We start from the raw sequence: 27,766 nt of genomic DNA on the forward strand, positions 1-27,766 counted from the left end.
GTCAAGTTCGGCGGAGGTGGAATTATGGTCTGGGGGTGTTTCTCCTGGTATGGGCTGGGACCCTTGGTCCCCATTTATGGTAAGCTCCGATGCCTACTGCACTATTTTGGATGACAATGTGCTTCCTACGTAGTGGCAGTTTTACGAGTTGGACCCCTGTTACTTTCAGGACGACAATGCCAGTTGTAATGTTTCGACGTTAACCAAGGCTTGGTATGGTGCCAATGGAGTTCATCCAATAGACTGGCCTGCCCAGAGTCCAGACCTGAACCCTATCGAGAACCTCTGGGACGAGTTGCATCGCCGAGTTCAGGGGTGCACTGCCCGTGCAAAATCGGTGAAGGAACTTCTATGTCTTCTCCAAGCCGAGTGGAAGAAAATACCACTAGCTGTCATACAAAGACTTGTGGAAAGTATGCCCCGGAGTGTCCACGCTGTAATTACCTCTCGTAGAGGCTCTACGAACTATTGATTTTGAATAAAGTTAGTTTTTCTTTTCTATCACAGGTGTCCAAATACTTATTAGTAGTCAGTGTATTTTGATACGAATTAGATAGGCATAAGGAGCAATCTTTGTTTATTACAGAAACGCTACGAATCTTTGAAAAATTAAATTTAAGACCCATTTAATGATTTTTAATACAATTGTATATTAATATATTGTTACGAAATGTAAGATAGCTTTCCCGCAAAGTGTGTTTAGGGTTGCCAGAAAGTAGCAAAGAAAGGCATGGGCACCAGATTTGGAGCAAAATCGCCCAATTGGCGACAAAATTGGCGATACGACATAGACGGAACGAGAAAATTTTAGAAGAAATTCTTACCGGTTTTTTCGAGAATATTCCTATAGTTTTTGACTATTAATATAATTTGACATATACCCCATATCTTTTGACTATTAATATAACTATCAGGTCTAAGCTATAGCACTATTAGGCCGTATACCCTGCCTATACGCGGAGTAGGTGTTATTCTTGAGTTCTGTCTTGTTCAGAGATTAGATCCAGAGCGACTGACTCAGTCGGGAGATGTACTTTAGTGCTTTGTTTATCCTGATAGCCTGAAGGCTGTGTTGCTCATACGAATTAGATGAAGATTCTGTACCAAGTGCATAATATACTGTATTAGAAACATTTTTATTAATCGTAATACTCGGCAAATAGTCATAATTATCTCTCATAAATAGTAATTATAATGGTGTAAATGGACATATTTATCATAAGTTTAAAATTATATCAGCTCATAAATTAAGCTCTTGATTTTATAAACTGTACGTTATAAACTCTCGTGCTGTTCTCGATATGTTCAATGACTTGTAATAATTTTTATTCCATGTGCTGTAGAGCTGCATAGAGTAGATTCATCAGTTCATTTGTCGTTAATGAATAATTTTGGCCTTTTATTTTATTAAAATTTTCTAAAACATCTTCATGAGTCGTTTGATGAGATCAAAAAGGCAGCTAATTTAATTATACAGTGTCTCACAAAAGTGATGGGACACTTGTGCTTTACAAAAGGAAACTGTAATAAAATAAATTAATAAAACATGTAAAAAATTTTTGTAGGTGTGTTTCATACTTAAATTTAGTAACAATTATTACATCACATACATTTTCTCAAAATATTAAAATATTAATTTAATAAAAATACAGTTGTCTAGAACGGAATCGTCAATATCATTAAACGATATAAAAAGAATCATATGATTCAGGATAAAAGAAGACCTGGACGACCATCAAAGCTATCGAATGGAATAAAGCGAATTATCGTTCAAAATATTAAAAAAATTCCAAAAATGGGTGTTTCTAAAGTTGCTGCTGATTTACAAGCATTATATGGAGTAATTGTTAATCCTGAGACTATTGGAACAGTAATTCGATCTGCTGGATATCACGGTAGAGCAGCCAGGAAAAAATTCTTTGTAAATGAAAAGAATAGAAAAACTCAGACTGGTCGCAAAATCCAACATAAATAAGAATTCTGATTACTGGAATGAAATTATATTTGCTGATGAGAGTAAATTTAATATATTTGGGTTTGACGGTAGAATCTTGGTGTGGAGAAAATCCAGGGAAGAATTTCGAAAACAGAACTTGGTGCCAACAGTACAACATGGTGGAGGAGGAGTTATGGTATGGGGGTGTATGTCGTCCGCTGGAGTTGGTAATCTTGTTTTTATTGACAGTATAATGGATCAGTACCAGTATATTGACATTTTAAATCAAAATTTGAAATCTTCAGCACGAAAATTGAACTTTCATAACGATTTTAAATTCTACCAGGACTATGACCCCAAGCACACTGCTTTGAACGTTAGACTCTGGCTGCTGTATAACTGTCCTGAAATAATAAAAACACCACCACAATCTCCAGACTTAAATCCCATAGAGAATATTTGGCAAAAATTGGAATCAAGAATTCGCAAACACACCATTTCTTCAAAACAACAATTAAAATCGGTGCTTCAAGAAGAATGGGGTAAAATCACTCCAGAAATCACAAAAAAAAAATTAGTCGAATCCATCCCAAGAAGATTAAATCATGTTTTAAAAGTAAAAGGAAATCCAACAAAATATTAAAACCTTTTAAAAGGTACAATTTTTCGATAAATATTTGAAAAGTAAGTGTCCCATCACTTATGTGAGCCATTTTTTGCTCCGTTCTAAACAATTGTATTTTTATTAAATTAATATTTTAATATTTTGAGGAAATGTATGTTGTGTAATAATTGTTACTAAATTTAAGTATGAAACACACCCACAAAAAATTTTTACATGTTTTTTTTTTTTAATTTATTTTACTACAGTTTCCTTTTATAAAGCACAAGTGTCCCATCACTTTTGTGAGACACTGTACGTGTGCTGCCTCTTTTTGAGACATATTAATTATCTATTGATTTTGTTTCTTAGCTTTTACAGAGTGTTTTTATTTTGAGTTTTAAAAATTAAGAACGATTGTTAGCATTTTTTTAGTGCTATTAGTATCAAACTTCATTTTTTGTTCGTATCACTTTTCAAATGTTGCCACCAAATGGTATAGCCAAGTATTATTTTTAAAGAACCAATATGAAGATTATAAAAATATTTACGACAACATTTAACACTTTATCGAGAATTCTAAAGATACTAAATAAGCTTGTGGAAGTTCCACAAGCCAGTTTGTTGCCATTTGGCAAAGCTTAACATATTTAATTTTTCTCCTCAATTTAATCTGTCTGACACTGTTTGGCAAGCTAAACGATTTAATAGCAATAAATGCAGTTCTTTATCTCTTATATTAATTATCAAATGGACCTGTGATATGACACTAGGTGGATATATTAAAAGCATTATCTATTTTTTTTTCTTTTTATTAGAACTCTTTTAGGCGATTGGCTGCTTGAAAACTGAAGCGAGCAAAGTATGAGATCCGACCCAAAAACGAAATTCCAGAATAATAGCCTTTTTGGTCTAAAACATATATTGCACCGTAGCAGAAATTCTAAGGACATGCTGCTTTTAAGAATTTTGTGATTTTGTTGTTTAATTGTATGTGATATATGTGCAAAGAGAGTAATGTTTAATAATTAAAGTTAAATTGACAAAAAAAGTTGTATCCGCAAGAATGAGTCAAACAGAGAATAGATAAACTGCAAGCACAACGAGAACTTAATAAACCTTATCAAATCCTCAGGTGCGGTGTTAAAACCTGAATCCTTTCAAATTTTCTTTCCTCGAATTCTATTTCTGTGTGATACATAAAATACAGGGAAAAAAAAAGAACATATAAGAGATAGTACCTCTTATATGTTCTCTTTTTTTTTTTCCTGTATTTTATGTATTTAACTTCCATTTGCATGTTTATATTAAACAAAAAATGTTGTGCCCGCAAGAATGAGTCCAAGAGCGAATAGATAAACTGCAAGCGCAACGAGAACTTAAAAAACCTTATCAAACTCTCAAGTGCGGCGTTAAAACCTGAATCCTTTCAAATTTTCGGTTAATCTTCAAATTATGGTAACTTGGCGATTTTTTGGCGAAAATTTGGCGACCAACCCTACTACAGCAACCTGCTAGTTTTTTTGGACGCCATTTTGTTTTCACGAAGTAAAGGCCTTTTTTTTTTTTTTTTTTTTTTTTTTTAAACTCAACATTTTTTTTCCAACAATCTGCTAGCCGAATTACGCTTATGCTAGAACTTTTATGGAACAAAAGTGCTTAATCATGACGAAGATTAGGTGCGAAATTGGGAGAAAGTGCAGAATCGCCCACTGCTTGCCGCGTTTTTAAGAATTACACATACACGGTATCCATGTACACGTCAACATATTTTCACTTATAAAAAACATCTCAGAATTGCACAAAAATGGCATTGCGCACACTCTTGACTTTATCCATGTACACTGCTAAAGTCCTAGCTAGTAACCTTTATCGCCTTACCAAAATGTCGCCAAACTACCTGTTACCATATTCCAAAGATTAACCAAATTTTCTTTCCTCACTTTGTATTTATGTGTGTGTGAGAGATAGTATTTACTTTACCATTCATACATCAGCAGTTTCCTCATATATATTCCTTTTTTTCTGTGTTTTATGTATTTAACTTCCATTTGCATGTTTATATATTACTTCTCTTTTTATTTCGGTATGTACACGATTCTATTGCCAAAATAGGTTCTTAGTGAAAGAAGCTCATATTATTAAATACTTCTGTTTAGTTTATCTAAGCCACTTAAAATTTTTTATATTATACTGTATTTGCACAAATAATAATAATAATAATAATAATAATATACAGAAACTGTTCCCACATTTTTAGACGATTTTGGTAAGCGGTAATATAAAATCGTTTCCTGCAAAAGAATAAATTGCAATTGTACTATGTTTTTAAAAGTCAAGATTATTGTTAGTGGCTTGAATGTTTTGATTTTATTCAAAATGGCGAATTTAACAAAGCAGTGGTTCGAAGGCTAAATTTACGCTCTTTCCGAAGAGAAATATGCATACTCCGTTACCCAAAAACGATGTGAGAGTCATGGTTTTGTGATATCTAAAGCGTCGATAGGTAATATCATCAACTAGAAAGGAAAAAACGTCAAATTGGAGCCTCAAGTGAGACAAAAATTCCAAACAAGTATCCAAGGAAAAAACGGACATCTTCGACTATTGCAAAGGTACGTTGTTTAATGTTAAAAGAAAATCCCCCTAGTCATAAGACAGTTGCAAAATCATTAAAATGCTCGGTGTCCGCTGTAAACAAAATAATAAACGTTGATTTAAATCTTACGAAAGCGAAAAAACGCAATGTGCATCGTCTTCTTCCAAAGCATATCGCTCAACGCAGGACGCGCTGCAGAATTCTATATGAGAAACACCTATCCAAAGAAAAATGGAAAACAATTGTCACAATAGATGTAGCATGGGCGTATTTAAATGATTGTAACAAAAAAGAGCCATTTATTATCATAAAAGGGGAGAAAAAAATGTAAGTACATGGTTCAAAGAATCGAAAGAAAGTTTTCCGAAGGGATTCATGATTGTTGCTGGTTTTTCTTATAATGGCAAGTTAAAAATAAAGATAGTGCAAAAAAATGTCAAGATTAACTCCAAATACTATCAGGAACATATTTTATCGCCAATTTTTCTGAATGAAATACCATCGCTTTACCCACAGTGCCATCCATCTGTGAGACTCCATCAGAACAAAGCTAGCAGTCAGTCATCAAAATCCACTGTAAATTTCCTAAAAGAAATGGAACAAAAAACTGGTATCAAGGCCATACCCTTCACTGATATCCCTACTAAATCTCCCGATGTGTTACCTATAGATTTTTGTGCTTTCGGACTTTTAAAAACTGCATTATCCAAATGTTGTTCCAAAACCCTAACAGGACTGGAAAGCTGTTCGGTAGGAATGGGATAGAATACCTCGAATGGGGTAGAATACCACTTCAAAAGGCATTATTATCCTGGAAATTGCGGTGTCGAAAGATAATTCAGAATAAGGGATGTTAAATAAAACATTTAAAACCCAAGAATTTTATGTAATTTAGTTTTGTGAATATAATATACATCGTCTAAAAATGTGTGAACAGTCTCTGTACTTCTATCACCATACCATCTTTGTCCCTATGTGACTGAAAATAAAATCATGCGGCTGCTAAAACAGATATCGAGTTACTTTCCCAATGCGCAATATCAAGAATGATGCAACTTCTGCTCCGTTGCTGTCTGAGGCGTTTCAAATCTCCACCTCTTTTCTTTCAACTAATTATTAAGATTGCCTCAAGGTTGCGACATCTGCAGCGTTCACCATCGCAACAGCCAAGCTTTGATCATGTTAAACCGAGCTCAATGAAAGAGCAGTCGGTGAAAAACTTGTTACATATTTGTGTTAATTTTTGCTTTTAATGTATTCATTTTCACATTGATATCTCTTTCACCATGACAAGAAATTCGGTCATTGAAAACAATAACATTTTTTTCAAAGAAGTTAAAAAGAAAGAAAACATGAGCTATTTGCGAATGAAAAAGAAAGTATTTCGTTACCTGGAAAAGGGAAGATGCATAGAGTAACGTTCCATCTCCTCCCAAGCAGATGATGAAATCTATCTTGTCGGTGAGCACGTCTTTACCTGCAAAACGAAAAAATTTGGTGAAACACACATTGACTAAGGCCACAAGACAACGTCGCACTTCTCCGACCTCTTCGTATAGTTTCTCACTCCCGCCTGTTTTAAAAAATAAAAATGCAGTAGAACTTCAAGCATAATGGCCAACCAGGCGGCCAAACGGTAAAATCCCTGAACGCTGGCAGCTCAGTCCGAGGTTTGAATGCGTAACGTGTTAATACGAGCCAGTTTCCTTAGAAAGTCCTCCACGAAGGCACCCCTACCTTCCGTGTAGAGCCTTAGGGCGGAACACGTAAATAATAATAAATAAACTCCAAGCATCAGGCCTCCAAGTATCCTAGTCGCTTATCCCTCCTTTAATACAAAATCGCCAGCTCATTCCTCCTTTCTCGGTTTTCCCAAATAGCACTTCAGGTCTATTGAAACTTGACGCACACTTTAGTCTTTTTAGAAATTTATCTCTTATCTTATCTCTATTCTTATAATTTAAAAAAAAAATGCTAAAAACATGATTTAATTATATATATATATATATATAATAAAATTTCATAGTCAAGAATACGCTTGAAATTCTAATTGTATGTTCTTTTCATTTTTAATGGCGACGTTCTCTTATTTGAAAGTACGTGGAATTAAATCCACAGCCCCGTAGTCAAGTTGTTTTTCCCGCCTTTTCTACACGTACAGTTATAGAATGTTCTCGAGATATTTAAAGCGAAATGGATTGGCTGACGAGGCTGACGTCATTTCTTGGAAGCTCCGCCTTTCCAGAGGCTATAAAAAGACTCGTAAAAGGAATATCGGGGTTTTTTCTTAAATGTCACGATGCAGTAAACCTTCATACAAAATGTTATTAGTAGTTCTTTTTTTATTTACTCCGGATATCTGATTTTTGTAACTGCTATTTCTCCTGAATAATAATAAATGGATCCTGTTTTTTAAACTTATCGTCTGATTATTTAAGCTACGACTAAAGCTGATACATCACATATATATATAAAGAATTCTAAATATATACTAGTTACTCATGGCAGTATTCGAAATAACATATCTGTTCTACAGGGGCTAGGGTCCTTGACCCAGGCACTCTGGTGTTTCACCGTTTCCCCAGTGCGTCAATACAAAATCAGACTTTTTCTGAAATGGTAAAAAAAAAAAAAGAAAGGTGACAGTTCTATATCTCCCGTTCTACTGGACCGATTGACGAAATTCAACTTGCGTTTTTCATGTCTCGAAAGCATTTTCATGTCGTTAATTAGGATATGTATTATATTTATATATAACATTGTTCAAATATAGACATTTTGACACAAAATCGAACTTTTTCTAAAATGACAAGCCAACTGTTATCCATGTTTCGATTCTGCGACTCAAATTAATTAAAATCCGGCAAGCCGCGCAAGGAAATGCCGTAATGTCTTTAAAATTACGTTACAGTACACTATAGTACGTTACAGTATACTACTGCTGGTCATGGCCCACCAGCAGCCGCGCAGTAAAGTCGCTGAACACAGGTAGTTTAGTCAGGATTTGAATCCCAGAGAACGGGCTGGCTGTATGAGCGTCTTCGTGATTTTCCCCATGTACAACGTACATACGAGCCAGTTCCCTTAGTCCTCCACGACGGCATCCCTCCTGTTAGTCTGATATCCCTCAAGCGCTTTGCCCTAATCAAATAAACCAAACCTACATTGTCATTTATTTAACCACTTGGGTCAGCAGTGATCGAATGAGTAAGAACGCTGAATACTTCGACCTGGCTGTAGATCTAGGTGCAGAAGCTCGTTGATCGGCTTTTTGGTGATTCTGTTGTAAGTTTCGGTTTGGTTTATTAGGTTACGGCAAAGTAGACTAGGGCTATCTGCCTAAGAGGAGAGTTGCCTTCGTAGAAGGTATCCTGAAGTAAACTGGCTTGTATACATGTTAGACATGGGGGGAGGGAACCACGAAAACGCCCATGCAGCCAACCCGTTCGCCAGAATTCGAATATCCCAACGTCAGTAAGGTCCAATTCCCAAGAAAAACCTCCGGGAAACCATCCCATTCATCAGGTAGATAACTTTAGGATTTTTTTTTTTTATTAATAAATGAATCAGTCAAGGAAACAACCCTCATACACGTAACCTGTCAATTTTATTACCGTTTTGAAACACAATACCTTGATTTACCGCCCACTCCGACTAATAACTAGTTTCCAAACCGTTGCCTTTTGATGTAACATAAAATCATTAATTCAGATTTTGCATTATAGTTGTATTACGTAAAAGCTGAACGATTTAAAAGAATTAAACATACACTGCTGGCCACCCTGAAGGAAGCAACACCCTGAAGGAAGCATGCAAATGACATGAAATTTACAACATGCATTAGCGGAGGTGAGATATGCAAATGATTAGAATTTCAGCGCAGATGCACATCACGCGCGCCTGTGGTGCCACTTCAAAGCGCTATTTAAGGCTTGGAGATTTCAATGATTTCAAGTTCAGCAATTGTGTTTTTCTTGTGGTTTTTTTTTTCAAAAAAAAAAAAACGATCAATTATGCCTCGTAGTAAACAGCGATCATCGTTTGATCAAGTATCCGAGTTCGACAGAGGAAGGATAGTGGCCTACCGAGAGTGTGGATTATCTTTCAGGGAAATCGGTAATCGTGTTGGACGAAACCAAACAACTGTAATGTGGATATGTTACCATTGGATGCAGGAGGGTACGACGGACCAACGTGCTCGATCGCATCCACCTCAGTGCACCACTTCACGTGATGACAGGAACATTGTGCGCATGGCAGTGACGGATCACTCAGTCATATCACGAACCATAGCACAGCACATTCAGTCTGTAACGCATCATCCAGTATCTGCGCGTACCATTCGACGCCACTTACAGCAGAGTGGTCTGTTCGCAAGACGTCCATTGCTTCGTCTACCCTTGACGCAGAACCACAGACGTCTCTGCCGCCAATGGTGCAATGAAAGAAGGATGTGGACGGCAGAATGGAATGAAATTATCTTTACTGACGAGTCACTCTTCTGTCTGCAACACCACGATGGTCGGATTCGAGCCTGGAGACACCGTGGAGAGAGGATGCTGAACAGCTGCGTTATGCACCGCCACACTGGTCCTGCACCGAGTATTATCGTATGCGGCGGTATTGGATATAACTCTCGCACTCCTCTAATACGCATTGCCGGTATTTTAAACAGCCAGCGCTACATCTCCGAGGTGTTGGAGCCAGTTGTCCTTCCTTACCTTCAGGGCTTGCGCACAGCCATATTTCAACAGGATAATGCGCGACCACACGTGGCACGCATTGTCCAAGGGTTCTTCGTCAATCGCCAGATTGAATTGCTTCCCTGGCCGGCTCGCTGTCCGTATCTTTCGCCAATAGAAAACATGTGGTCCATGGTTGCTGAACGATTGATCCAGATTACATCAAAAGCTGCCACACCAGATCAACTTTGGCAACGTGTGGAAGCTGCTTGGTCTGCTGTACCCCAAGAACACATCCAAAGTCTCTTTGAATCAATGCCGAGGCGTGTGGCAACGCTGATCTCCAACAATGGCTGCTACTGATTCTGAAAGGAACCACACTTCACAGAAGTCTATAAATTTAATCATTTGATACTGGGTCAACATGTTATCTACTAAATAAATTTTGTTGTGATATCTCTTGTCTTTCTTGGTATTGCAATTTGGGTGGCCAGCAGTGTACTTAAAGTAAAAACACAAAAATTTGTTAAGTACCAATTTGATATAATTTAGTCTCTTATACATCAAATTCAGAACTATAACGTCACCATAGATTTTTTGTCGACTGACATAAAAAGGTATTTTATCATTACTTTATATGGATTTAAATAAAACACAATTTCATAAAATATATTACAATCTAATAGAAACAAGCAAGCATAAATATTTACATAAATTTTAATATTTTACCTTCTTTGAAGGTGCAAAGTTTGTCTTTTACGGATGAATAGGATGGAGAAAGTTGAAGATAATCCTCGTCCAATACGGAGGCTTCGACGAACACTAGCATGTGTTTCTCCTGTGGAGAAATAAACATAACAATAAAGAACAAAGATCCACAAAACTTTAAACTTGCACGAAGCGATAATAATTCCGAAATATTTTGCGTAAATATTTCCATCTGTTTGATCCTATTTGTTTCTACAGTAGTTTTCAAGTTAGATATGCAGTTAGTGAAACCTCGAAAATTTTGAAATGTTATAGTATAAGATTTGGTTTACCTTGCTTTGAATTTAAAACAATCTTAATTAGTACCTATACTACACAATCTATACTTGCTTTACATGGTGAAACTTATAATGTGTCTGGCTAGTACCGGAAGATTTTCTGGTTCGAATCCCTTCTAAAGGCATAACTGATTTTTTACGTCTCCTATTCCAAAAAAATATGATATGGACACTACATGACGTCCTAGTACAGCCTATTAAATTATTCACATTTTTATTGCACTTAAGTTAAACTTATTATAACCGGCACTTTTACAAACATATTTTGCCTTCTAACACCTCTTAGTTCATCGCCATCTTCATCATAACTTTCCTTGTCTCTGTCGTCAAGAAGATTATGCATAGACGTAATTTCGTTCTTCATTAGTAAACTTACCTTCACTTGAACTGATTCCTTCATCGTATTCCATGCTTAGTGGGCTCCGTCACTTTGAAAATAATATTCCTATAGCTACGACTGCCGAGTTCGAACTAACGTCGAAGACGCATCTAAATCTTCGAACTAAACGTCTAAGGCCGATAAATCTAAAAATTATTTAGGATAAAAAACCGGAAGCTGTTCACTGGCTAATCGAGAGTCAACTCCTTAAATCAAGTTGCCGCCTTAAATCAAGTGGTGCCCGAAAGTCAGCTCTCCAATGCAAAAGGGTAAAAATCTATCCGAGTCTGTTACATTATCTCATACTGAGAGCGTCAATTTATAGGTCTCTGGGGATCAACAGCCTTTCGGTCACCTTTGATTCAATTTAACTTAATAATCTCTCTAAATCATGCATTTTATAATACATTTAATTAATAATATATTGTTGCGTTCTTTCTATTCCACTTCTGACACCAGTTGTTACGCTTTTTTATTCTTCTGACACCAGTTGTTGCGTTACTTTCTTCCCTCACGTTCGTACAGGGTTCGTAGAAATGGAGTGAATAACGACGACCCTTGATGAAGTATCGAAACACACTTTATTTACCAGGTATTGTCAGGACTGCTCCAAAACACGTTTTACAGTCGTCGATGAACTACTATAAGCACGCTGACACGATCAGCGACACAGCCTTCAGTTTATAGGCTATCACGGTGAAGACAGCTTCCTGCAAAGCACCCGACTCTGCTTGGACGTTTTCGGAACTCCACGTACTCTCGAGACTCTCCACGCTACAACTCGCGATGCCCTCGACGACACACAGAGCTTTCTCGACGATGCACTAACCGCGATACACTAAGAGACTCCTTCGGTGAACTCGACGACGACACACTCGGCACTCGCTGCCCGGCTGTCAACTCGATGGACTCTGCAGGGATTAACTCGCTAGACGAGACACACTCTCGATGAGAGACATACACTCTCTGAGACACACTAACTGACTGCGGACCAGCAGGGTTTATATATCTTTCGGCTTGTGTTTGAGAGCGTTCTGGGCTAAACTAGTAAGAACTCGTTCCAGAAGGTTCTCCATCCGTCCATGGTATATCGCCAATTTTGTCTCCAAATGTCGCCAAATGGACGATTTATCGCCAAATGTGACAACCCTACCTTCCCTTTCCATTTTATGGCAACCCTAAAACTGCTTTGCGGGGAAGCTATCTTACCGCGCCAGTACATTTCGTAACAATATACAGCTTAAAACTTTTGTGAACATTTGCAGCCTTATAGTAATAATTAAATGATGTTTCAATGATATGTACAGATAAGAAGGTTACTCGCATAATAGATAACCATTTTTATTTTACGACATAATGTTTTGGTGCTGATTAAGACCTATTTTATGACCATGTAATATATCCTGTTAATTCAATTCCGAGATGCTCACTATCAAGTAATATTCAAATTCGCAATGTGAAAAATATATTTGTTTCTTGAAGCGAAAAGAAGTTTTTCCCCAAAAATTTGCTCGAAAATAATCTTTGAGATTTTGTCAAAAAAATTCTAAGAATAGAAATCAACGCCATCAGATAGCAACTCAGTTAAGAAGGCAGACAAATGTGAGCTACCCATTTTCCTATTGGTTTTCTAATAGGTTGGTTTGGTTCGGTTTATTTAATTATGCCAAAGAACTTGAGGACTATCTGCCTAAGGGAAGGGATGCTTTCCTGGAGAGGCCCACCAGCGGCCGAGCGGTAACGTCGCTGAACACTGGAAGTTCGGTCCGAGGTTCGAATCCCGCGAACGGGCTGGCTGCATGGGTGTCTTCGTGGTTTTCCCCAAGTGTAACGTGTATACGAGCCAGTTTCCCTTAAAAAGTCCTCCACGAAGGCATTTCTCCCTTAAGGCAGATAGCCCTCGAGTGCTTTGCCGTAATCTAATAAACCAAAACCAAACTTTCCTGAGAACTTTCTAAAGGAAACTGGTTCGTACACCTGTTACAAAACCCCGAAAACGGCCAAACAGCCAGCCCGTTCACGGGTGACCTTTAATTAGTTGGCCTTTAAGCACACAAAAAAATTGTTTTCAGATTTTACCAGATTCTCGATCAATTTTCTGTAAAAAAGTTATATTGTTACTTTTGGAAGGAAGTTAGTGATGAAGAAACACTTTTTTTTTTTTTTTTTCAGTGGCGGGCACAAGTCGTCATAGACGCTGGCCACTTTTAAGTGCCGGAAGCGGTATTCACTTTATCTAAGGCACCTAATAGGTGGGCCATCGTTGCCATCGGTGAAGGGACAGGCAATTTGGATCTACGCCTCCTCCGAGATTGGCAGTCAAGAGTTTAACTACTTTCCCATCTGGGCGGCACTTTTGAAAGTTAGTGAGAGAAAATGTTTCATAAAGCACTATCGAAAAAATAATGTTTTGGAGAATTTAAAAGTGTAAATTGTTAAAAAGTGAATAGTAAAAAAAGTGAGAAAATAATCAGAAGATTATGAATTTTGATAGTAAACTGCAGTAGAATTTCTGCAGTATTTACTCCAAAAATCAAACATTAGTTTTAAAGTATACTTTTGTAGTGATAGGGTATTCATTATCTTATACCACTCCTTCATACAAATACTTTAAAATATATTTATGGCTTACAACGAAGCATCATTTACTGTTTTGTTTTATTTACTAGCTACTTTCTTATGTATACTGAAAATGTTTTATATTTACAACTCCAGATAACAGATAATTTTTCCTCAGTCACAAAAATGAGCTCTTAATGGAACAAAACCATTTCTTTCTCTTTATTTATTACTTATATTTTACGCTATTTTATTGCAATTATTCACACGTTTAATTACTCAACTACTATTTATAATTAATTCTAAGTAATTTGACCATAGAACTGTGGAAATAACTTAAAAAGAAACGAAGATGCGATGTTTTGATACTTATCTTGTTTTGGCGATAAAGTTCTGTCAACAAGTGACATTTCGTGATTTTTTACAATCTGGTAACAAGTTTAAAGAAAGCATATTGTTGAAATTTTAGGAGCCACTTTTCCAGAAGGAAATGTTCGTGTTTGCTGTTTAATCGACTGTGAATGATATCAAAGGTTTCTACCTTAGTTAAAGCATGAATTCATATAAAATTTTTTAAAATCCAAGAAAAGATTTAAAATTTTGCTTAAAATTTTTTAAAAAAAGATTCCTCTATAAAAGCTATTATTATAAGAAATAAATATCTGTTTTTTAAAATCCCCCATAAATACACAAGGCCTTTCTTCTTCATAAAGTAATTTCAAATGATCGAATTTCTTACAAAAATGAGCCACTTGACGAGGCTTATGAAAGGCTGAATGACAGACAAGTCGTGGATTTTCTTGATGACCAGCACCGTCAGGGGTGGTTTATTCCACGTCAATCGCTGGCTAGCGGGATCTTGAATGGTCCTATAAAAGAGAGACATTGACGTCACTTCGCATGTTAATCAACACTAAATAATCTGTATGGATATAACATATATAAATTTAACATAAACATTGATTTTTGGCTTAAGAAAAACGTAAATGTGGGAAATGTAGAGCAAGAAAACTTGCCATTTATTCTTCCCAAAAGAGCTTTCTTCTTCAACTGAGAGTGGGAAAATAACAAATCTGTAATTTTACTACTTAAGACCTTCTCTGGTTTACCCGAGTTACCTCGGGAAGAGAAAACAAACCATCGTACAGTGATTTGCCTGATTATATTCGGTGTCCTCAAACACTTAACATATGATTAGCCCAAGCAGAGTAGAGGTAAGTACTTCCGGTTTTCATTCTAAAGCATACTTTAACTGGTGTCCGCCGGTAACATCGCGGCAAAAACATCGCGGACTGAAACGTCGCGGAGAAAACAAAGGAAGGAGAAAGCGTCGTGCTAACAAAACATCGTGGGAGAAAACATCGCAGTTCTAAAACATCGTGGTACAAAATATCGTCGTCAAAAATAAAGCAGTTCAAAAACTTCGCAGTTTAAAAACATCGTGGAAAAAAATAACGTATCTACAAATCATCGCATGAAGATAACATAGCAGACATGCTTTTTTTCAGGCTTTAATAATTGTAAATGGATATTCCTCGAATGATTTGTGGACGCAAGATGGAAAGAAGGATAATTTTTACTTTCATATTTTTTATTAACTAATACATTTTTGCTGATAAAGTAAGAAGGAAACTTAAGCATAGAAAATTAACGCAACTTATAGCACTTAACAGAACTTTTAACCGACATAGTTAACTAACAAAAGTCATTAACAAATTATTTTTTTAAAGTTTTTACTGGTAATTTTTCATGAAAAGTATAATCTAAAAAAAAAACTCTGAAAAAAGCATGTCTGCTATGTTATCGTCATGCGATGATTTGTAGATACTGTATTTTTTACCACGATATTTTCGACGGCGATGTTTTTAAACTGCGAAGTTTTTGAACCGCTTTATTTTCGACGACGATATTTTGTACCACGATGTTTTAAAACTGTGATGTTTTCTCTTTGCGATGTTTTCTCCCATGATGTTTTGTAGCACGACATTTTCGTCTTGCGTTGCCTTATTCTCGACGTTTTTGTCCGCGATGTTTTCGGCTGTAACCCTTTAATTCCCCTCCCCCAATCAAAGCTACCGCAAGTAATCAGAAAGTAAGAAAAACAGAACAAAAAGAAAATAAATAAATAAATAAAATAACCGTCACCCTGAACTTTTATTTTCAGGGAGTTCTATTAAAGAAGGCCCTTTCTTTTTCGGAGCACAAGAGGTTCTCACTTCGCAGAAAGGGGATATGCAATAGAAATGGACGAGCCGCTCCGGAAGCGTAATGGCAAACAGCACATTCAGTTGATCAATGTTAAACGAATTTCTCATGCTGCGCATGCCCAGAAGAAAATTTGGCGCAATTATGGCTTTGGTATGATTTTGAAAGAAGATAAATACGGTGTGTGGTTGAAATTCTGTTATCTGGGCGTTCGGTGGTGTGGTGTACTTAATTATGGCAAAGCACACTACGGCTATCTGCCTAAAGGGATGGATGCCTTCGTGGAGGACTTTCTGAGGGAAACTGGCTCATATACACGTTACACCTGGGGAAAACCACGAAAACGCCCATGCAGCCAGCAGTTGCGGGATTCGAACCTCGGCCCGAACTACCAGTGTTCAGCGACTCTACCGCTCGGCCGCTAGTGGGCCGCATCTGGGCGTTCGGAGTTTTCAAACTTGTTAGGTTGTAAGTTGCTTCATTACTTAGAGAGTAAATATCGATTGTAAAATAAGCAAATTTCCGTTTAAGAATGATTACAAAATAGGAAACGTGATAGGATATTATTAGTTGAATCTTTATTGATCATACTTCTGACGGATAAAAGCAATTGCGTATTTACCAAACGTTCCATTCGTATATACTTTAACAAATTAAAGAATAAATTCAGTTTAAATTATTGAATTAAAGTCAAGGAAATTATTATAAATAACTGATACTAAATATAACGTTTATGAAAAAAATTAACCAAAATGAAATGAAACAGAAGCAAATGCATTGAGCACAAATAAATTTCAGTAGTTTTGCAATTGTAAACAGTTGATAAGACCTACATGATGAACAGGCTTGTATAGGGTTGCTTATGCCTTAGTCGCCAGCATTTCCTCCCACGCCAACGGTAGACCATTGAGCATGCGCAGTAAGCGAAACTCGTTAACATTGATCAACTCAATGTGCGGTTTGCCATTACGCCCTCCGGAACCGATTCAAAGAACATACTCAGCCGATTCAAAGAGCTCAGAAGAAGAATCAGCGCTCTGATAAATTGATTCCTTTTATTGTAAACATGAGAAGTCTTTTCTTTTATTATTTACCGGAAACGCCTCTGACTTATATTTTTACGTGTGCTATGTATGTAAGAGTATATATGTGTGCTTTTGAGCTTAGCGGAAGGTACCGTTGGATTCGTCGCGTCGGTGGGAAGCCATTTTGACCATCGGCATCTTCGTGCGACTTTAATTAGCCGAGATATTAATTAAAAACTGATTTTCTCCCTACTTTCCCTATGTTTTGCACTTTGTTTTACGGGTTTTCCCTATTTTAGGGATTTGGCGAAGTGCCAAATTCGTTTTTCTCGAATATCTTTGGAAGGGAGAGGAGTTGGAATTCGAAACGCATATCGCCGGATTCCAAATTCTACGAATCCATCAATACCGGTCTCATCTTCGTACGACAATAATCGGTAGAGTTATTAATTAAAAACTGCGAAAACTTTAATTCATTTTTCGGAGTGGCAACAGTCTCGGAATTAGCTGAGATAAAATTGCTTTTTCGAAAGCGTCGGAGGTGCTCCTCTAAGTTTCAGTTCGATACTTTGAGTCTGTGTCGTAGTATAGCTACGTATAATTAGGTATTACCTTTTTTATTCAATATTATTGTAATATTTATATAAAATAATAACTTATATTTTTGTTTATTTACTTATTTTACTAACGTCTTAAAGAATAAACAAAAGTAAGTTTAAAGAGTAAAAAGTAATTTAAAGTTTAAAGAGTAATTTAAAGAGTAAATGCCAAGTTTTCTTGCACTACGTTCACACATCAAGAGCTTTGAATTTCTCTTTAATCTTCTTTAGAATTAGTATATATTTATAAACATAAATCTTTTCATCTAATGTATTTTTTCAAGGTTGCAGAACAAAATGTGAATCCTGTCTAATAGACGAACCTCAAGCGATATCGGGTATCATTTTGTAAAATTAAATAAAAAAAGAAAAATTCCGGAATTGTCAGAAGACAATTTCCTGTTCTTTGGGATCTGCCTCCAATTTAAAAGTTTATTTTTACACTGTGCTTTGCAGTAGCAACAAGATATCAATTACAGTAATAAAATAATGTAATCTTTAACAAAAGTGAGTTTAGATTTCGCTATTTTTAACTTTTAGCATTTTTTTATTCCACAATTTTATCGCTGTTCTACGTAGAAAGTTTTTTTTAAAGGAATCCCAAAAAGTACAGTTGAAAGAAATCAGTCCAGGGAGTGAGCGGTTGAGTTGATTCTAGCGATCCCACTCCTTGTTCAATTCTTTCTGCTTATTTGAGGATGGAATATTATCCAATCAAGATATATCTTTCTTATTATTTGGAACAGCTTCTCTAAATAACCCTTTTTTGAATGCATAATTTTATATTCTCAACTTTAATATCTGACGATTCAATCTTAACTAGTAGAACTATAGTACACTGGTTATAAATTAAGGAAAAATCACAAAAATCACGATTACTGAAAAGGTTACATGTAGAATTTTATGAAACTTACCCACAATATACAACACATAGTAAGATATCAAATAACATAAAAAGAAATTACGAGACAAATATGGTAGTATAGAAATTAGCACATGTATAAAATGAACAAATCGAAGGTGTCGGTTTGCTATAGCAAAAGTACCTTCAATATGGAATATGGTCGCCTCAAGAAGCAATACAGGACATACAGCGATGCGTGATGCTTTCAATTATACGGTCTACCAGTTCCATAAGAAGCGAGAGCCATTGCTCTTTGCAAAGCACTTGCAAGCGCGGCAAGGGTCTGAGGGGGCGGATTCAGAGCAGTTAGACGTCTCTCTAAAGCATCCCAAACGTGCTCGATAGGATTCAAGTCCGGGGATCGAGCTGGCCACTCCATGCGCATAATTGTTTCCTGTTGAGGATAATCATTTACGATGCGAGCCCTGTGTGGTCTTGCGTTATCGTCCTGTAACAGGAAAGCATCACCTATTGCCCCACACATGGGCGCATATAAGCATCAAGGATGTCATCTCTATAAACCGGAGCATTCAAAATTTCCGTTGGAAAGACATGGAGGTCTGTGCGTCCACCCAAAGAGATGCCACCCCAAACACAGACACTGCCTCTTCCGTATTCATCTCTTTCACGGATGTTTGAGGGATGATAACGGGTTCCAGGTTCTCTCCATATCAAATAACGCCTACTATCGCTTTCTAGAGTAAACCTAGACTCATTCGTAAAGAGAACAGCCCTCCACTGTTCAAGCGTCCAGTAGACATGTTGTCGTGCCTACTGCAAATGGTCCCTCCTATGGCGTGACGTGAGCGGCACGCAAATGGGTGATCGCCTCGCATACAGACCACCTTTCTGAAGCCTTCTACGCACAGTTGACATTGACACCAACCTTCCGGTGGCTGCAGCAAGGGAGGATCTAAGAAGAGTCGGAGTAGCGGTTCTATTCCTGCGTTCACATAATGTCAAATATCGGTCATCGGCGCTAGTTGTAGCAATTGGCCGACCTTGGCTGAACCTCCTAGATGCCGAATCTGTGGTTTTGAATCGCCTCAAAAATCTATGAACCACAGAAGGATTCACATTTAGCCATCTGGTCACTTCTGTTTGACTTTATCCTGCCTCTAGTCTCCCAATGGCTCTCCTACGTAGTTCTGCAGGCAAATGATGCCTGGAGGTCATTGTTACGAATTGGCTATCTCAGATTTCTGATGTCACTATCACAGTGAAATATGTGGGCTTGCTCTCAAACATGGACGTTCTCCTCGCAGATGACGTATTCCGAGTATAGTGCCGCTAATTTGCATATTGCAGTTTTATTCAGCTACTCTTACTTGGCAACATATTCAAATTTTACACGGTTTGGCTTATTTTTGAGGGAGTTATCCCTATTTTTGTGATTTTTCCTTAATTTATGATAACCAGTGTAATTGTTTGCCTTATTTGTATTTTAAAGTATTAAGCTGGAATCTCACTAAAGAGACTCACTGGCAGTTTTGTATCATATTTATGTATATTTTTGTTTCTGTTTAGGCTTCTAGTATTTATATTAGGTTAACTTTAATTTGGGTTTGACGTAACAAATAACTTTACTGGATAATTAAGGATACTTTTATTCAGCAAGAGTACTCTTATCCAGTAAGCTTAAGATATCATATTTATCCATTTGTCCAGTAAATATAAGGTCATATTTATCCAGCAAGGATAAGGTAATTTATGCTTATTGGATATTTTATCCAGTAAGGTTTCCAGATTTCCTTACTGGATCCTTATCGGTTAATTTTAATTTAGGTTTGACGTAACAAATATCCTTACTAATGTTTATCAATTTTATAAGCTATTACATTACATCATTTTGTTACGCTATCATGATTTATCATCCATACACTTCGGCAAAAGTTTCCGCTTTATGAAACAATGTTCTGCTCAGACAAGTGACAGCAAATCCGCAGGTCACTGACAATCAATAGGTTTGACATTTACCCATGACTTTCGATGTAATTTAATTTTAAGAATCTAATCATTTTCAAGTGCCGTATACTAGTGACCTATAAAATAAATGCCAGTGATTGGCAACCCATGTGTGACCGGTGAAAATTACCTTGTAACTGTTCAATTTAGATAATTTAGCTAAATTTACTGCCTGCTTCAACAACGCTGACCTGTAAGTTAACTATAGTTGGTTACCAATTCGATGGGCATCGGGACCTAGATATTTAGTTTCGTTTAAATAACATTTCTAAATTTAGTGCAGCGTCACTCAGTGATGACATATGTGCGGACCATCAGTGACCAGTAACCGTCTTCGGCCCCTAGCAGCCTATATAGGTCATCAATGGCCAACTACTATGAATGGGTATCGCTGTGGTCTTTATTATTAGTTCAAAGGGGCTTTGTCCCTGAAGGACTATTGTTTTCGCTTTGCGATTTTGCGTTGAATCACTATAAATGTCCGTTTCACTTTTCAAACTGTTGCCACCAAATGTTAAAATCCTGCATTATGTTTGAAGAAGTTAAATAATGAAAAATCTTCATCAATTTATGTATATTTCTCGCATTGTGATAAAACAACGGTACATAGAGCCCTCGAATTTTGAATGACGTAATCCTCCTATAAGAATATGGGCATGTGGAAGACCAAATTTGAAATTTGGAATTTGTTTTATGATCGATTTCATATTTTGTAAAACTTTAACGAATTTTTGAGTAACACACTCAAGGATTTCAAAGCGAGCCATGGCAACGTCGTACAAAAAAAGAAAACATTTTTATCTCCAGCACACGAGACTGTGTATCGGAAGTTCTAAAGATATGCTCGTTCGTTTTAAATTATTTTGCGACATTGCAATTGAACTGAATTTTATGGTTTAAGTGCAAAAAACGTGATATTTAATAAATAAAGGTAACAGACAAAACATTAAAAAAACGCCCCTTTGGACGTAATTTAAAATCTGAAACCTTTCAGATTTTTTTAAAAATATTTTTTGAATCTACTTCGTTTAATTTTAATTTACTTCGATCTCAACTGCTTTGAAGGGCACTGTTGTCCTTAAATTTAATATTAATTTAAAAATTTCCCTAAATTTATTACATGGTTACGCATTATTGACCTATGGTTCACTGCTGCTCATTGTGAAAGCTGCAATACGAGCAGCGATCTGTTCCATCAGTTTAATTTTTTTTTTTTAAATCTAACTTAGTTTACTAATTCAGAAGTCAAACAACAAAAATCAGCGTTATACCTACAAAATTTTCACAGGACTAGTTTCGATGGTTTTACCGAACCATCATCAACCGCATTTGCGGTTTTGCAGCTGAAGATGATGGTTCGGTAAAACCATCGAAACTAGTCCTGTGAAAATTTTGTAGGTATAACGATGATTTTTGTTGTTTGACTTCTGAATTAGTATTTATTTGGCGTGTTATTGTGTCTTAACTAACTTAATTTATTGCAACGCCGCACACCAATGACCCGCTACCTTGCTAATTCTCCAAATTTATTGCATCGTCCCACACTCAATAGTTGAGTGCAGGTACCCTTTGATAGTCTATAGGTCACCGGTGACTTTCAATTTAATTCTTAAAACTTTATTTCAATTCACTGCGCTTTATCATATCGATGGCCTATAATCCGACCGCCAGCGACTATTGATCTTTAGTTTAATTTAATTTTATTAATTTATATAAACTTCCTGAGTATTCCTACACCGGTGACCTTCTATCCATAGATGACAGGAGGCAACTTTTTATTTTAAAAATCTACATAAATGATATTATTTTCAATATATTTAATGTACAGTATGTCCGAATGATAATTCTCGAGAAAATTTGTAAACAAAAATAAGTATAAAATAATGAATAAAAAATCTGATGTGTACACCACATGACTTCCTTGTACGGAATATTAAATTATACACATTTTTTAAATTTTTTTATTTTTTGCATTTCATTTAAAAGTATTGGATTGAATTAAATCTACTTCGCCGACACCGCATAAACCACAATAGAAAAAATGCATTCTTTAAAATTCACTCTAGTATTTGTTTACCATAGCGATACTCTGGTGCTAGGTTCACTTAACAGTATTATATTTCGTTCATATTATAACTCAGAATGCACAAAATTTATATCATTTAAAGAATTATCTAATTGTTGCCACATATCCCATTCAACTACTATAATAAAGCTAAAATGATGTATAGAAAAATAAGCATACAAAACAAAAAGAAACAGTTTTTCACAGACGATTCAGTGTATTTCTCATTCAATTAATTCAGTTCTCACTTCGCGACAAGGCAAAAATACATAAAAACTCAAAATATCTGTATTAAAAATTACGAATTAAATCTTAAACACTTATTTCCAGAAAAATTCCAGAAAGGATTAAGCATAATTTAATTCACAATAACAAATGAAGGTGTTATCTTTGTTGTTGCGAAGCTAAGTTTTTGTAGATTGGCAACAAATCCACTATCCTGCTCTTTCAAATGTAAACAAGCAATGGCCGCCATCAAAAAAATTATTAGGCTTAGCAGCACCAAACAACTTTAAAATTGTTGATAATTCTAAAATTATTGCCTAGAAATTTACTAAAGACATAAAAACCTTAACCGGAAGATAAGAACAACATAATTCAATCATTGTTAAAGCAAAAATGTACAATTTACAAACATATGAGAGTGAAGAAACTGAGATTACTGAGACGGGTAACAGAGTGGATATAGATATAAATATATTTATATACGTTTGGCTCGGCCGATTGCAACCAAAATACGAAGTGCACATCCACATGTTATAGCAGTGCTATATACAAAATTTCAACGTTCTGAGGCTACTCGTTTTTGAGTTATGCGAGATACGTACGTACGTACGTACATACGTTCGTACAGACGCCACGAAAAATTCTCCTCAGAATTCATTTTAAAGTAGTTTTATAATTTTTTTGGAGGAAACGAGTCTTTTATTCTGTCCTCCCTCCTCTCTTTTATTCAAATATCACGCAAAAACATCGTTAAATTGCATTCGATAGCGGTCAAAATGGATATTTTCGTTGAAATATGCTGCCTGAAACTTTTCGCGCTTACAATACTTCCTTTTTACTTCGTACAAGGAAGTAAAAAGCATAAAATAGATGTAATATAAAGCAATAAAATAAAAATAAAACATATTTTAGTTCTATCCAGTGAAGAATTAGAGCGATCACGCCTTTCTAGTCTATTGCAAGCATCACATCTTTTCTCAGTGCAATGGATTCTTGACTGAGACTCATCTGGAGAAACTAAGAACATTTCGAGGGGCATATATACATACCTCAAAATCTTGCCTCTAAGGAAATCACAGGTAGAAACATTTTTGTGCAACGTAGTACCTTCATACTGATTCCATAAGCCAGCAAGACCCACAGGGAAAGCCCACCAAGAAACTCAGATTTCGGACGGAACAGAATATCTAGATATATGTGACCTATATGAAATGAACCATATAAAAAATAGATTTATCTGTAAGTTTTTTGCGCTATGGATTCTCAGTAGACTTTTGTTGTCGACGATTTCGTCTCTTGGAAACAAGATTTTAGGTGCCCAAAAGAATAAAGAAACAAACCGTTCAGAAAATATATAGTACTTTGTGGTATCGTATTTTTGGTTGTAAAATTTCAGCATACATATTACACTTTTTCGATGAAATTTATTGGATAAAAAGCTATTCTGCAACACTCAATCTTTGCTGATGTCCCCCTTTTATTTGACGCCGAATTAGAATATCATCAAATCTTGAGGGCATTTTTATGCGCATTTTGTATGCTTTCATTCATCAAATGAGATAATTTGCAAATATTTCTTATGCATGCATTTTTTATATATTTCAGAGAGGTTATATGTATTTTCCATAACTTTTATGCAGCAGTTGTTGTTACCTAATACTAATAAACTTCCGTAAGTTAAAATTAGTTTATGAAATGAAATATTACTTTTTCGCTACATGTTTTATTCTCATATTTTTTTTATTCTCATACATCATCATCATTCTCATTTTAGGGCCCACCAGCGGCCGAGCGGTAAAGTCGCTGAACACTGGTAGTTCGGTCCGAGGTTCGATCCCGCGAACGGGCTGGCTGCATGGGTGTTTTCGTGGTTTTCCCCATGTGTAACGTGTATACGAGCCAGTTTCCCTTAGAAAGTCCTCCACGAAGGCATCCCTCCCCATTAGGCAGATAGCCCTAGTGTGCTATGCCATAATTAAATACACCACACTATACCACTACCATTCTCATTTTAGCAAAGCAGATACTGCATACTTATTGCTTTTAATTTACCTTAGTTTTTTTATCATCTGTTCACATGTTTAAATGAGAACTACACTTTTCCATATACTAAACAGAAAGCATTATAAAATTTTGTTAAATAAAAATTTTCCTTTATCATGCTTCGTTTCGGGTAGGAATATTCTTCTTACCCCCAGTTACCTTTTAAGAATACTCGAAACTTTGAGTCGGCGAAGCATAGCTGTTTTCCTCTCAGCAGACATTGTTTCTACGAATTTAAAACACATCAATCGATATTAAAGGTATATATAAAGACTTTACAAGAAAGCCTGTTTATACTATCGCAGAAAATAATTTCAGTCACTATAACAATAAATTAATGTTATTAATTGATCGTGCCTTTCCATATCGCTAAAATTTTGAATTATACATTCCCTTAATCGCACTGTATTGTAGAGATATTAGGTTATTTTGATCCCGAAGACATGAGAAATGAGCAGTGCCCTGGCCGGGACTCGAACCACGAATCTCTCGAATACGCGCCGAGTGTGCTGACCATTACACCGCGAAGGCATGCCGAAAAGGCGGAAAAATACCTTACATATCCCCCCTTTTAAAGGGTGACTTGGGATTAGAGGACCCTGGTGGTGGAGAATCATCATCCACCACTTTTTTACTTCGGGAGCCACTGTAGATTTATCAGATATTTTTGAAGCAGGAGAGATTCAAAATGTGCAATGCAATCGCCGAGACTCGAACCACGGACCTCTCGAATATGCGTCGAGTGTGCTCACCATTACACCACGAAAGCATGCTAAGAAAGCGGGAGGAATGCCTTATAATATATCTAGAGGGTATATAAAAAATGTACAGATGCTTTAATAAAAAGAATTTATTGTGAGTTTGTACCGAACTTCATAAAATATATAGGTTTATATAAGCATACATAGCATAGATTAGGCTAAATTTAATACAGCCTTCCTGCACCTGTACTTAAAAAATTACTGTAAAGGCCCTTATTTTCGCGGGCCGTAATTTTCGCGAAAATGAATTTATCGGTGATCTCGCGAGCTGAAAATTTAGCGAATTTTATATGAGCAGAACCGAAAGTTGAAAATTTTCAAAAGTACCTAAGTAAAGTTGTGAAAGTTGAAAAATTCCAAAAGTACATCTTTAGCATAAAGCATTTTAAGAAACTTCCTTTGGTCCGAAAAGTTCGTCCCCTCCCCCGTTCCCGTCTAAATGGCGAGTTCAAACGTTTGCTCAAGAATGAGTTTATTGAGTGGTATTCTAATGAGCTTCAATTTCTAGAGGAAAAGGAATCTGTGGACTTGCGAATATTACGACTAAAACCGATTCACGCTTCTTAGCTTGTGCGCGTATTTAACGGTATTGAAGCCAAACATGAGATAATTTTGAATGGCTTCAAAGAAGCTGGTATAAATAGTATTCGAAGTGAATGAGCTGCCTTCTATTAATTTTATAGTTTTATATTCGAGAAATATAGTTGTATATTATTCGAAAAATAGTTATAAGAAAGAAAGTTGTCAAGGAAAAGCTTGTAACTGTGCAATAAATCATTAAATTTTGGGTTAAGTGAAAAATTTGATTTTTTATTATTATTTGAGGCGCAAAAAAAAAAAAAAAAAAAAGTATTTCGCGAGACTTAAATTTTTGCGATTACGACGGGCTCGCGAAAATCGCGAAAATAATTACCTTTACAGTACTTAGAATGTTTAAAGTGTAAAAAGTGGTGGCCGTTAACTGCCAGATGCATAGCAAAACGACGAGGGTTTCCTGAACAGCATCAGTCAATGTGTCTGGAGGGACAGCTGTATTTGTTGTCAAAGTACATCCAGTATAGTGACTGCCTGCAGTACACGTCGTCCTTAAAGGTAACTCAAAACCATTTGATTCCCTATCATTTGTCATATGTCCCATATCACACTCGTGTGATGAGCAAGCATCTTACTACACATTGTGGTGATAAATCAATTCAACCTCGAAACAAATAAGCAAATACTATCTGAGAAAATGAGCATACATTTTTAACGCACTCTTTATATAATCGAAAAATTATTATTAAAAAAAAAAGATGACTTTAGCTCTTTGACACATTTATAACACCAGTTAATAACGCAAATTAATCTTGTTTAAAACACTTATTTTAACCATTTTAGTAATTATTTTATCTTAACCCCAGCTTATTATCCTAAAGGAGATGTTAATCCGGAATGGGATATAAGTCTCGAAACAGCGTTTTACGCCGAAACACTTAAATGCCTTTTATCACTTTTCAAATTGTTGCCACCAAGTATTATCGCAATGTATTGTATTTAAAGAAATTAAATAATAAAGAATCTGCATGAATGTATACATGTTTCTCGCACTGGGGAAAAAACACGGTACCTAGAGTAATTAAATTTCAAATAACTTAGTCCTTCACCCGAATATGCGCCACCCGGAAGTTCGAATTTTGAATTTCAAATCTGTGTTACTGTCTATTTCATATTTTGTTCATTTTTTTAACTCAGAATGCACGAATTTTATATCATCTTAAGAATTATCTAATCGTTGCCACATGTTCTGTTCAAATACTATAATAAATCTAAAACGATGTATAAAAGAAATTAAGCAAACAAAACAACAACGAAAAGAAACTTTCACGGACGATTCAGTATTTCTCATTCAATTAATTCGGCTTTCACGTCGCGACATGGCAAAAATACATAAAAACTCAAAATTATTTGTATTGAAAATTATCATACAATCTTAAACACTAATAATAAAAAGACAAAAAAACAAAAATGTTTGCAAGCCATCTTTGTAAGAAAACTGATCATTGATATGATTAACTGAGAAAAGACCGGAAAAAAAAAAAACAGAAAAATGTATTCCAATACTTAACGCTGCATCGCGAATTTTAAACGTATACTGCTATGCTACTTTTAGAATTTTTGTAATTTTACTGTTGA

The 27,766-nt window shown here is 35.9% G+C and overlaps 1 protein-coding gene across 8 annotated transcripts in view; it reads right to left on the reverse strand.

Moving 5' to 3' along the window:
* The window catches only part of LOC118182387 (NAD kinase-like), a 216,648-nt gene that overhangs the window by 51,032 nt on the left and 137,850 nt on the right, over positions 1 to 27,766 (reverse strand). For all 8 annotated transcript variants that reach the window (XM_035351739.2, XM_035351744.2, XM_035351758.2 and 5 more), the window contains 3 exons: positions 14,542 to 14,671; positions 10,548 to 10,656; positions 6,528 to 6,613 (listed from right to left, as the gene is read on the reverse strand). In XM_035351739.2, the coding sequence (XP_035207630.1) occupies positions 6,528 to 6,613; positions 10,548 to 10,656; positions 14,542 to 14,671 (325 nt within the window). The remainder of the gene's footprint in view (positions 1 to 6,527; positions 6,614 to 10,547; positions 10,657 to 14,541; positions 14,672 to 27,766) is intronic.

Source organism: Stegodyphus dumicola, chromosome 5, assembly GCF_044657685.1.
Source record: "Stegodyphus dumicola isolate Sdum_Otavi_A_Nest chromosome 5, ASM4465768v1".
Taxonomy (NCBI): domain Eukaryota; kingdom Metazoa; phylum Arthropoda; class Arachnida; order Araneae; family Eresidae; genus Stegodyphus; species Stegodyphus dumicola.